Raw genomic sequence first — 13,788 nt, forward strand, 5'->3', positions numbered from 1 at the left:
GAATGTTTGTAGCTTTCTGGCTTCTTAACATCTAAACTGCTACTGAGAATGAATTTTAGAAGGCTTAAATAAAACACCCAAGAAGGTCACAGTGGCAATGAAGTTCTGGTTCTGGACAACAGCCCTGTAAATTTTATAGATCTGTTTAGTGTTCAGACTGCAATAGTTCTGAGAAGTCAGAACATGTTTGAAAAAAGTCTTTGGACAGATGCATATCATTGAATGTCACATAACTCGTCAATAACACTTGATAAACATTGTCCTTCATGCTACTATTGGAAGTGTCCATCTTTGCCGCCATGTGGAGACTGCCTTTGGACCATGGATTAGTCAGTCTTCATAATGTTTGTTATCATTACAGACAGGGAAAGTGACACTCAAGAACAAGGGATTAAGTAATGTTGCCTATTCTGGCAGAGCCAGAATTAGAGCTGGCAGGGAACATACGGTGCTTGTCTCCAGTGTTGAGCACCAAATAGCTTTGCTTTGAATCTGTGAACACCTTGGGATTGCCTCAGCTCCAGTGCTCCAGTTGTGTCTTGCTACAAGTTTTGGTTAAAGAAAATGCACTTTAGAGACTTCGTGGATAAACTAGGCCAGAAATAAGGTTGTTTGTACATGATAATGCACTTTAAAAAATTAGACAACTTTCACTGTTACACAAAATGCTGTCCCCATTTTGTTTCTTTTTCTTCCATGTAGCCCTCACACTGTATTTTACTTTATGCCATTAAAAAGCTACTTTGAGGACCAAATTACTAATTTTTTGAGATTAATCCCATGTTCTTGCTTATGAGATAACTGTTCTGAACTAACTCATTGGGGTCCCAGGTCTGTATGAATGGACTTTACCTTGATGGGGGCTAGAGTATAAAGAGACATCAGTATTCTTTCTTCCTCCCCCTCCCAGCTCAGTTTCCAGTGAGGAAGGTTCAGTGATAAAGAAAACATTTACATGAAAGAGTTATTACATGCATCTGCTTTTCTCCTCCTCTGAGAGCAATTATGAACCATTTGCAAAAGGCTGTCCTTGAAGGCAGTATTTCTGGTATATCACCACCAGCAACTGTAGCAATGGAAGTACCTGTGCAGGCCACCCTGCAGTGTTACACTACAAGTCATTAACTATTCTCAGACCTTTTCTAGATAATGGTGGTTACCCAACCACCGTTGTCAGTTTATGCTAGAGTATGCCTCATGGATGTTTACTGTGCAGCTAAACATCCATAGTAACAAAAAAGACAAAACTTTGACAACTGTGTCAAAAAAAAAATGCTTACATATTTTTATTTTCTTTGAATCTTTATAAAGCATGAATGTAGTACCATGGATCATTTTTTACGGAAGGCAGTCAACTTTCCTCTAGGTCAGATTTCCTCAGAGAAGTACATTATAATTATGAATGATGAGAAAATGAAAGATTTTAGATGATAGTTTTCACTATTAGGGAATTTTCCTTTTTGTTAGAACTAAAGGAGCATTGTTTGCTGGGGAGATTTGTACACATTCACATTATCTGAGGGACTCAGAATTTTGAGCCTTTCAGTCACAGTGGAGTCTGAGATAGCTGGGATCAAGAGGCAGGTTGGAATACTTGTCTTAGTCATTATTTTCAGTGCTTCTCCTCCCTAGAAATTGTATGCTTTTTCCCCTTCTCCACATGCTGTTTTCATTCATTGTACAACTGTCATTGGCCCTGCAACTCCCAAGCCAGGAACATCTTTCTCTGAGGTCATGTAGGAGAATTTTCTGCCATGGAGCTATGTGGAAATAAAGACAAAATTTTTGGAAGAACAAGTTTGGGGTTTCCTGGGCATGACTTTGATTGTGTAGGGTGATCTGGAAAACCTGGAGCTTCTGGCATCTCCTTTAGACTTGAGCCAGTGAAGGGAATACCTTCACCAGGGCTGGAGGAGTGAGGGTTGCTTTGGGATAGCTCGGGAAAGTTTGCAGCAGGAGGTGTGAGAGAATCCTGATGGTTTAGAACTGGAGTGCGATAGACAGCTCCAGTTATTTGGAGTGGAAAGGACTTTCCCGATATGTTTGTCTTATTGCAGTGATGTCTGTAATAGTGATGATAGAGATGAGGAGGGTGTCCTGGAGGAGGAGGGTGATGTGGTCCACGATGGGGAGAAGGATGGTGGTGATGTGGTCCATGAGGAGGAAGAGGACAGTGTGGCCTACGATGGGGAGGAGGAGGGTGGTGATGTGGTCCACCATGGGGAGGAGGTGGAGGACAATGGTGTGGAGGGTGAAGGTGGTGATGTGGTCCACAGTGGGGGGGAGGAGGAGGAGCAGGTCCTTCATGGCTGTCTTGATGTTCTTCATTGAAACTATGGTTATGCTCAGGGTCTTCAGGTCTGGATTGAGAAGAGGGTGGACATCCATGCCTGTGATGATGCCTGTGATGATGCCTGTGATGATGTCTGTGACCAAAATGATGATGGGGATGTCTGTGTGGCTGTCCCAGAGTTGAATATCTGCATCTTTGCCCATAGTCATGCTGCTGTTTATAAAAACACCAGTGGAGGAAATATTAAGTGAGATGTTAATAAGACAGAAGAAAGTGGTGAGAAAGAAAGAGAGGTGGGAGTTAGTAGGTTTGCATTTACAGTTCTGGTGATCTGTAAGGAAAAAAAAACTGTGTTTTTTTCAAGATAGAAGAGAAGGACTAGATGATAAAATGCCAAATTACTGAAAATCACCTGGCAATACTACACCATAACAAAATGAAATGATATAACCAACGGAGCAAAATTTGTGATGGATCAAAACAAAATAAAACCCACACTGGAGTAGCTGTTGTAATATAGACTGGAATACCAAATATGATAAAGATCATCTCCCCTCCTCTTGCTTTCTGAAATTCCTTTGAACTTGTTTGCCAATCTCTACTAACTTTAACTAAGGAGTATGATTCGACTGAGAGAAGACACCTTTGGAGGGAGTAGTAGGGACAGCTCAATTCTAATTCATGCTCTGATTGACCTAGCAGTCAAAAGCCACTCTGTCCTGACATGCTGCATCACACCCAGGCGGCAATAAAGGGACATAAACAGCCGTTGCAATCATCTGTCAGTCTGGACTAAGTGAGGTTGCTGTAGCCTGCATGAGGATATAGCCAGAGACATTTCAGTAAGTGAGTACCTACCCAGGGATGGTAGATTTCACAGCTTATATCTGTTTCATCAGGTTCATCTGGATCACTGATAATTCTTGCCTTGCAGAATCCCACGTGCTAAGCAAAAGAAAAGAAAAAAATGCACATCTGGGTTCGTGTGATAGAGTTGATAGAAGCTACTGAAAGTTCAACATTTTAAAAGTTAGGCTAGTTCCTTCAATACCTAAGTATGTTTACATAACTTAGCTAGATCCTGAGCTTTCTGACCAGTGATACTTGTCAGTGATTAAAATATATGCCATTTTTTAGTGTTTTTGACTGTGAAGACCACTTTGCCATATGCATCTAGAGGGTTACTACTCTCTATCTTACTTCTCTTTTGATGTCTGTAAGAAATTGGTCAGCTACTGATGTCTCCAAAATGAGTACCCTGTGGGTGACTGAGTTTTATTCCTTTTTTTTGTCTTTGCTTGTCAAACATCTGTTCAGATTGGGCTATTCTGAAGTTTTGCTCAAAGTCCTCGAAAACAGACACTGTGTAGCTATGCTGTTTCAGACAAAGCTCAAGGTAGAGCTTTCTTCCATATTTATTTTTTGAAAAGTAATTTGTTGTAATCTTTTAGCATTACATCCCTTAGCATCCTGTTTGCTGTGACTTTCACCTCCTGTCCAGTCATTGTGTGTGGAATTGCTCATGTGAAAGAGCACAGAACTCAGGTAAGGGGTTCTGTGTATGCTCTCTGTAGTGGATGCTTTGTCTTTATATATGTTTGGGCCATTAGTAGCCTATTATGATCAATGATTAGAAATGTTAATAGCATTTTACACACACACACCAGTGGTGGCAGCATTGAGAACAGAATTCAAAACCTCTAGCCATCTGGCTTGTGCTTCATTCTAGTGAACTTTTGGCTCCGCTACCGGTTCATTCACAACCTTTTCCAGTCTTCTGGAGTATAAAGAGGCAGAGGAGAAAATGGGTGTAGATAAAACAAAAGTTCTACATGTTTTATTTTTTCCATATTTTTATTTCATTCCTTCAATTTCATTTCTGGGGAATAATTTATTCTGAAATTATGATCTTGCCTATTGTTTCTTTGGTGTAGACTATTACTGTAATGGGAAGGTGGGGTGAGGAGAGTACTTTAATAGTAATCTGCAGACAAGCCTGAATTATTCCACTGTCCATTCTGCTGCAGTAGAGGAAAAAGAAGTAACCCTGGGCTCACTGGGATGACATAATACATGTATTTTTTTCAAGATCTATGACTCATGTTAGTGTAAAAGTTTTAATGAAAATAGCATGAATGATTTACTAGGGAATGGCCACAATTTGAATGTGAAAGCCAGATCCAAACTGAAAAGCTCAGCTCTAGGTCTGTAATATGCTAGACTCCAGTTACATTTAGATTTGAGAGTTCAGATTGGCTCCTCATAGAATAAAAAGGAGCAGCTGTAAAATTAGGATCTGGACTTGGACATGCTGGATTTTTTATTTTGAGTTTGGGTGCATGCTTATAAAAACACTTGCCAATATTGTGGGAAGATCTTCCTGGTGCCACCCATTGTATCAGTTCTCATTCTAAGACTTTACTTACAGCGTGCCAGTCATCCAGAAAATCACATTCCAATGCCTGATCTGCCTGTTGTGTGGATTTAGTACAGTTGGTCTCTTTTATAGAGAATCCTAAAATGTGACCTTCACGGGAGGCAGTCTGAAACCAAGAGGTCAAACAAGAAGTGGTAACAAGCTGTATTTAAAGTCCTGTATTTTTAAAAGCAACCATACTTCATATTGTTGTCAAAATCTGGTCTACCTCATGCTTTTATTACCTGTGCTGTTCAAATGTTCATACATATACGCGTATTCAGTAAGGAACATAGATTAGATAGTTTATACCATACTTGCCTCACACCTTTATGAGTTCCAGGAATGGTTGCTTTATTTCTTTGTCTAGTATGTGTATGTTATAAAACCTGTTACTTTTATAGTGTGTGTTTTTAAGAATTAGCGTCCTTAGAGTCTTCTCCCTAAATTGAACTGCTGCTCCTGTGAAAATACAGAGATCTACTGGATGGCAACCACCCCTTTCCAGTGATGGGAGTGCATAGTACTACAGTGCTGATGTTAGTTTGGGATGAAATTCTGCCAGTTACTGTGAGATTGTTGCTTTCTCTGTTGTCAGTGGCATTATTCATAGAGAAGGCATTACTCCTTTAGAATATGGGAGAAGGCCTTTGTGATCCTATTAAAATCCATAAAGAGGTGTTTCATTTTAATTTCCGACTGTAGTAGTAGTTTGTTTGAAGTCTGTGTTGAAGGTGTCCATAGCATGTGTGTGCATGCAAGTTTCACTAGTTTAACTAAATCGGTTAAAAGTGGATGCACATACTTTATGGTATATTTTTTTATCGTAATTCATAGTTTCTAAGTAAGTGTTATGCAGTCTGTTGAAATCCAGTGGTACAATCTAAATTGTCACTGTAGCTAAAGACGGCAAAGTGTGAAGACAAAGCATTTAGGGAGAAATCCATGAGTCCAGGCAATCTGAAAACAGCCACTTGCTAAATGGGAGTAGAGGTATATCCTGCATGGGACTACAGTGTAGAACACTGTTAAGTTTCTGAGCAATATTAAAAGCTGCAGGGAGGTGGGGGTGGCATGCTATAATTTAGGCAGTTTCCAAGATCAACATGTATTATGGCAGGGGCCATAGGACCTCATTACAGAGGTATCCTGAATTGACACATGTGTTGGCACAGTGATCCTGTGCTGTTTAAGTGAAGGTCTCCAGTACCTACCACAAGAAATTGTGGTGATGTGAGAGTTATACTTCAAATCACCCAAAGAATAAGTCTTCATGTCGACATCACTGAAAGATGGAGGACTTATTTATCAGAGCCAGTAGTTCTTCAAGAGGTACAGCACAGATACAAATTTACCTCCCGTCCTTCAGAGCTCTCAGAGTGCTGCTTTGCTCTGCAGCAGAGAGTCAAAATGATGTTGAGCGTGTTCCACTTTGTGTTGTACCCATGTGCTAAATATTCTGAGTAAAATATTATCTGACTTCAGTTGACAGAATGTATGACTGTGAAAATACACATGACTGTACATCTTGAAGAACTCTGGTCAGTAGCAAATAAACTCTTGCGTGTTATGATATGATAGGCAAATAGGCATTCAAAATAAAAATATGCACACAAAGAAGGCTCTGACATTTTGGATGCCATCACACTGTCATAGTTTTTAGCAGATGAGAAATCCTTTTGTTTTCGCATGCCTAAAGTAAAGTTCATAACAAGTCTTTGCAGAAGCAGGACCTTCAATTTTAAACAGATGATTTATGCTGAGAGGTGACAAACAATAGTTCTGATCCTAGAAGCGTTTGAGTTCTAGTCCCATGGTTTTGGAGCTGCACACAAAATTTTGTCATTTATAAGTAATCCTAGGACAAAATGCCACTTACCATCTTTTCAACTTTGTCCACGTCAAAGTAGTTTGTGTGGTTACCCTCACTGTTGAACTTCTCCAGGGCCTTTGCAGCAGTATTTTTATGTTGCTCGGTGACTTCTAAGACTTCAACTTTCACAGGACAATCTTTGCACTCTAATAAATCAGGAGGAACTGTGAAAACAGAGAGTTTACTAATATTGCGATGGATATTAATACTGTTGGGAGTGTGCGTGTGCCTTTAATGTGAACTCATAATGAGAAACTGAAATGCAAGCGTTTCCTTGAAAGTGAAATGCCTATCCCTCACTCCACAAATACGGGTTTGTCCTGTAACGTGAAAAAACCCCAAACCTGTGAAAATGAATGAATGTTCTTATAAATCTTTTAGCTCCACCTTAGAATCTTACCACCCCAAACAGGCATTCTTTCCAAGTTTACTTTTTTCCTGATATTCGTTATCATGTTTTGATGGACTGGAACGGTGATATCATCTGACATTAATAAAGTCTGCTTTAGAAGCATAGGGTAACCTTAATTCTATTACTCATTCTTAACATTCCATTTGAATTATCTAAAATATGAATTGCAAGCAGATGAATGAATCTGTTACGGTTACCATACACTAGTAGTGCACAGACTTGTAATTTGGTACTAGGGCTGGTTTGAGGTAAGCATTGACTTACAACAGTGGTTATTTTACCTGGACTTAATGTACAATTAAATCCATATAGTTGAGGTTTCTTCAGCAGCTGGCTTGTATATGTGATAATCTTACATTGCCCAAAGTCCTGAGAGGGAAAAAAAAACGCGTGGATTTAATTGGATGTAGGTGATCATAGAAATTATGCCTCCTTCTAATGTACAGTACTTCTAAGAATAACAGATGTGGTCATTAATGGAATGTTTGATCTGGTACCACTCAAAATTTGTATTCACATAAAATAGGAAGTCCCTCTACAAGAGCCTTTATTTTAATTCTCAGTTTGCATGACTGAGTAGACAATGGAAAACTAAACCAGCCTTCTCAGTCATTCTAATACTTATTTACAGTAGGATAATACTAGCTAGCAGGGGAAGTTAGGATGCCAGAGATACTCAAGGTCACATAAATCTTTATCAAAAAGTGGATGGACCTTTTCTTCCATTCATTTTCCCCATCTTGATAAAAAGAGTAAATGTGGTTTCTTCTCTCTTCATGGCCTTCGTGCTTTGTCCTGTGTGGTAGTATCACCACTCTCCTATTTAAATAAAGTTTTGGACTAGTGGTTCTCATTCCAGACTGCATCACTGGACCACAGCAATAAAGGACAAGTATTGCTACATATCATGTGTACTGACACTACCAATATTTCATATTGTCATACCACAAATGCTATGACCGAAAACTGACAAAATATAACACTGGTATTTCTGGCTAATATACTAGGAACATGCTTAAAAAAATAATTTCTAGTGCCCTTTCGTTGTCAGCAAATTATTCTTAAAACATCAGTACTGCCACCAGCAGTGGAATGCGGAGTATATGGTTACCTACTACCAATATTTCATATTGTCATACCACAAATGCTATGACCGAAAACTGACAAAATATAACACTGGTATTTCTGGCTAATATACTAGGAACATGCTTAAAAAAATAATTTCTAGTGCCCTTTCGTTGTCAGCAAATTATTCTTAAAACATCAGTACTGCCACCAGCAGTGGAATGCGGAGTATAGCTCCTTTGAGACAACTAGTTAAATAAAGCTGCACTTATTTGAGGAGTGAACCCTTTTCCAAATCTTTAGCTTATGTTTAACAACTCTAGAATTCAATAGACTTTATTTTATAGTGAGCCATATTAAAGCCTAGTCTTCACTTAGAGATTTTGTGACACAGAAATTTCTGGGCAGTTCAGATGAAGATCAAGTTAATGCAATATTGACATATTACTTGCCATGGAATAGGTGTCACTGTATTCACAAGACTCCCAGTGTCTTCTGGATAATACAGAGCATTCAGTTTCCAGTACATCCAAAGTTAAGTAGAGGACTGATGAATTTCCCTGGAAGAGAAGTGCAGGTAAAAAAGAGTTTGTGTACAAGAAGTTTGGTCTGAAAGAAACTTTTTTTGAAGTAGATATGTTTAATCTTTAATGTAGCTTCCCCAGTTCCTTATTAAGGTTTTTCTGAGCTGACAAGCGTAGAAAGGGTTTAGGCTGGAAGGGACCTTTGGAGGTCATCTTGTCTGGCCACTTGCTCAAGGCAAAGCTAACTTCAAGGTTAGATTCAGCTGAGTTCTATATATCACCAAGGCAGTTGTTCCACAACCTCTCTGGGCCGTTCCAGTACTTAATCACTTTCTCCATGATTTTTTTTTGGCCTTACACCTAGTCAGAATTTCCCTTCCTGCAACTTAGAACTGTTGCCTCTTATCCTTTTGTTGAGAGCCTGTGAGAAGAGTCTGTTGTTAACCTGGCATCCATCAAGTAGGGAAAATGCCAATGTTAAAAAGTTGCCATTCCCTCTTTCTGATTTTCACATAGAACATATTGATCTATTAGGAAATCAGTTGTCTAGGCAGCCAATTATTAGCTACATCCATTTCAAATGTCCTTAGTGACCAAGTACTCTTTCAGAACTTTGCTTCCTGCTCTGTTTGTTCAAGGAGTGATGCAACAAAGCTGTAATAAACCCTACAAAGTCAGGAGCCTTAGCTCTGAAATTCTTCTAGTGTGTTCAGTCTCCTGAGCAAATAGGATGGAGAATCAGAATTTGAGTTTGGCTGCCAGTGTAATGGGATGTGGTGTTAAGAATTATCTGTGGCCCACAGAAACAATTTTGGATTTTTCTGCAGGAAAATGAATCTCAATTCACATTTGGAATGGATTGTTTAAACTTAATGCAACCCCTGTATGGACGGACATTCAGAATGAACACAGACGTATTTTATTTTGTCATTTAGATAAAATAATGCAAAGCCGTTCACTCTGAATAAGTGTCCTCAGGTTTTATGAAATTTCATCCATTCAGATTCCTTTTTCAGAGTGTTTCTGTATAGACGAGACCTTGAGAAAGAGTTACTGCAGTCTAGTGTAATATTTTTATTAGTAAGAGTCCACCAGTGTCATGTTAAACACTAGTTTTGCCGTATGCGTATGTCTTAGCATTGTCTCTATTTTTAAAATAGGGGCTAGGTGATTTGCACAGACACATGTTATTCAATGGCAGAATCAGGAAAAGAATATAGTTGTCCTGGACACCCATCCTGCCTGCTAGCCACATGATTATTCTCTGCCTAGGGGTAGTTAGTATTTCTATTTTATTTTATAAATCCCAATAATTTCAAGCTGCTAGTCAACATATTAGTACAATGCAGACAGAGAAGAGAACAGAGACAGTGAGAAAGACTATTTTTTTCTGGTTTGTATTTATGGGATTGCACTGAATGGCAACGTAAGATAGGTAAGATAGTCTTTTGTAAAATGTGCTATTCACTAGGAGCCCTCTAAAACTGAAATGACTAAATACATTCACTTTGTCATCCAAACTTGTGAAATGCCAGAGAAACCGGTTCATCCCTGGCAAATATTTATTTTCTTCAGCAGGATGCATTTGGATTCAATAAAGCCTAAAGCAGAGTTTGGGTGAAATTGAGTGTCTACATCCAAATATGCAGTAGGAAATTCCTCTGTTCATCTGCTGGATAGCTCTTGGAAAAAAAATTATCTTATATGGTGCCTTCATGGTTGTTTTAAAAGCATCTTGGGCACCAGAGTTCTGCACTGCACAAGCCCAGAACTGTTCTAGTGTGAATACTTGAGTATCTTATGCTTCTAGAACTCCCATGTAAACCCAGTAGAGATCCAGCTGCTAGGAATTGCTCTGCTTAAGTTTCTAAGGGGGTTGATGTGATAGACTTGATGCATGCTATTGCATGGAGATAATCAAAATAATGTTCTGGTCTTTTTTTTTTTATATATATTATTTTTTTAATGTCATCTTGGCAGTGGAGCCAACATAACTTCTTGCGCAATAGTGTACATGATCGGTATGAAGGAGACCACACCTGGTGGCTTTGGGTCTGAGAAGGTACAGAGACCTTACAGGGAGAATTCTTTAGCAGTAAGAGAGATAGAAGGGTCTTTTCTGTTCTTCTAGATTCTGTGTGATAGCTGAAGCTGTGGCCCTGGACTGCAGAGACAGCAAAATTCATTAAGGGGACAAAGCAAAACATAAGCATGGTAGTCTAGTGGTCATAGCATTCATCTGGAAGTGTGAATCCTCAGCTCTGGTCCCTATTCCAGGTTATGGTTCTACAGTTTATATAGTCAATAATTGGTTAAAATGTAGAAACACTGGGATTTTTCTTTTTAGAAACAACTATGGTTTTTCTCGTTCATCCAATGAATTTTGCATGTCTTACTGCCCAGTGGCTCCACTTCACAGGGGTGGCACACACGTAGCTGCATGGCAGCAGTATTCTTCAAGGATGGGAGACTTGAGGGCTTAAATCTCTTAATGCTGAAGAAAGTATACCTGAAGACCTGTAGGAATATGGGCTTTGGGTCACTTTCTGAGCTTTTTCTTGTCCTAACAGGCAGTCTTAAGCAGCTCCATCAAAAACTAGCCTGTTTTTTCAGTTGCCATACTGAGGTCTGTAATACACTTCTTAAACAGTGCATGTGTGCCTGGATTCTAGTTTCATAGCCAAGCAGCTAAAAGGTAGCCAGGTGTATTAGTAAATCTGCATGTCCTTGGTCTCTTTTGTCTACTAGTTAAAGAAATTTTTTGTTCTATTGCTTTTTCTGCTATTTATTTGTTTTAGCATTTAGGCAATCATTGAGAAAGGCTTATGTATCCTCTCTAGGAAACAGAAATAGAAATAGGAAGGAAATAGGAAATGACCGATATGGATTCTCTATCCAGCCCTTCCTCTGTTTTGCTGAGTGGCATTTTCATCTCCTTTGGCTTCCTCTGCTTTTTTCCCTTCCCTCCAGTTATCCAGCTATCTCCAAAATTAAGATAATAACAAAATACCTATCTTGCAGGATACATTGATCTAATTAATGTTAGACATTTGCAGAATAAGAAACCCTCCAAATATAAATTTTGAACATAACATCTGAGACCTGACAAAAGACAGGACAGATTAATTTCCAGCGTTGTATAAAGCCTACTAGTTAAAGAAATTTTTTGTTCTATTGCTTTTTCTGCTATTTATTTGTTTTAGCATTTAGGCAATCATTGAGAAAGGCTTATGTATCCTCTCTAGGAAACAGAAATAGAAATAGGAAGGAAATAGGAAATGACCGATATGGATTCTCTATCCAGCCCTTCCTCTGTTTTGCTGAGTGGCATTTTCATCTCCTTTGGCTTCCTCTGCTTTTTTCCCTTCCCTCCAGTTATCCAGCTATCTCCAAAATTAAGATAATAACAAAATACCTATCTTGCAGGATACATTGATCTAATTAATGTTAGACATTTGCAGAATAAGAAACCCTCCAAATATAAATTTTGAACATAACATCCGAGACCTGACAAGAGACAGGACAGATTAATTTCCAGCATTGTATAAAGCTGTTCAGAGCATCTCTTATGCAAACATCCTGTCGGCCAAGAAAATAAAGGGCATCCAGCATTGTTCGAAATAAAGCTTACATACACTAAATCATGCACAAATGAATACTGAGATAGTGTAAATCAGAGCTGATTCATTGAATTACATCAACATTGCTCTGTTAAAAGCAATAAACATGAGCTTTTAATGATCTGGCTCATTATTTTAAAATCATAGTCTTGTGTAAATCAGCCTTTACATTGATACTTACTATATGTAGTTCTTGTGCATCAGCAACACGGATTAAACCGAAAACATAGCCATCTCTGCGATGTCTGTTGACCAAATCCAGGGCCACTCCTGCATCTGTTTCAACAGTATTACAGTCTGCAGGTGTAATGCTTGTTTTGTTTTGGGCATTAGAGCACTGCAGTAGTGTTAGAAAAAAAGCTGAAGCTAGAAGCAGCATTTTGTTTGTGGTGTTATGTCACTTCTGCCTAAGCTCTGATAAAGCCAGTAGTCTGCTTTTGAATCAGAGTAGCCCACTGAAGTTATAAATGAATGCTAAAAGGGCATGGTTTTATATATGTGTTGTGTCACAGGGCCATTACCTTGACCCTGGATTAATGTTTGCAAACAGCAGGTAAATGATTATATAGTGATTGAGCAGATTTTGAGGAAAGTAGGCCTTATGGAAGGTAGTCTCTGGACTACCCATCAAAGATACTATATTTGTGATTCTTTAAGCAAGCATTCTGCAGTAGTGTTTTACTATGAAAAATATTTAGCTTCTAACAGTATGCTGCTGAGCCTGGCATTAAGAAGGTCCAGTTTATGTATGCAGGTATTATGCAATCTTGGTTTTCTGTTTACTGTAAAAACAGTTGAACTGAAAATATGCTGAAATATTTGTGGTCAGATGATGGCTATATCCATATCCCTGTTTTTACAGATCCTTATCTGGCAGAGAACTAGTGAAAGGGAAACAAGTATGTCACTCAGATTTGGAAAAGGGATGTAGCTCAAGGTACACTTGCAAGCTGGTGGTCCATAGCTTCTATGTGAGTACCTGCTACTCTTCCAGCTGCAGAAAATTTAGAGCAGACTTCTATCAGCTTTACATCATTTCAGACTGGTACACAGAATGGGACTGACTGGCTTAATACTGATGTAATCTAGGCATGGCATGAACTAACATAAAGCTGCCTTTGCATTCTCAATCTGAGCGGTTTTGTGTGCTCTTTGGCTGTAGTAGCCTTCATAGGCTTCTTCAGAGAATTGCTGGTAATTTTTTTGTATTTATTAAAATAATTCAGTACATACTGAGATTCATACCTTTCACAGGATATCCTCTGCTAAGCAGAAAGGAGAAGATGTTGTCTCATTGTATTCAAAATCTTTTATTCAGGATAGTTTAAGACATTCTTAAAAGGCAGTAATCGTTTGTCAAGGAGTGGCTGAAGTTTAAATACAAAATTCAACCTCTGAATAAGAAAATACAAAAATTCAATGTGAGCCCAAAATGACAAGGTCAGATTCAGTTGAGAAATTTTCCAAATCCTGGTTGGTGTGAAGGGTTAGATCAGCTTCTCACAGAAAAAGGTGCTAGCTGTATAATTGTCTTGGGTTTACATGTTTGACTTTGATGTTTTTCTTTGACTTATTTTTCTGAGAA

General features: G+C 38.6%; 1 protein-coding gene across 1 annotated transcript; it reads right to left on the reverse strand.

The window, feature by feature from the left end:
- Positions 1 to 1,732: 1,732 nt before the first annotated feature.
- On the reverse strand, positions 1,733 to 12,582 carry LOC103906263 (histidine-rich glycoprotein). The gene is made up of 7 exons (XM_009288133.1): positions 12,385 to 12,582; positions 8,512 to 8,619; positions 7,276 to 7,363; positions 6,589 to 6,746; positions 4,720 to 4,836; positions 3,152 to 3,238; positions 1,733 to 2,506 (listed from the first exon to the last, which is right to left on the reverse strand). Exons 1-7 carry the CDS (start codon positions 12,580 to 12,582, stop codon positions 1,733 to 1,735), a joined length of 1,530 nt encoding a protein of 509 aa, XP_009286408.1.
- Positions 12,583 to 13,788: the final 1,206 nt, after the last annotated feature.

This window comes from Aptenodytes forsteri, unplaced genomic scaffold (assembly GCF_000699145.1).
Source record: "Aptenodytes forsteri isolate BGI_AS27 unplaced genomic scaffold, ASM69914v1 Scaffold72, whole genome shotgun sequence".
Classification (NCBI taxonomy): Eukaryota; Metazoa; Chordata; class Aves; order Sphenisciformes; family Spheniscidae; genus Aptenodytes; species Aptenodytes forsteri.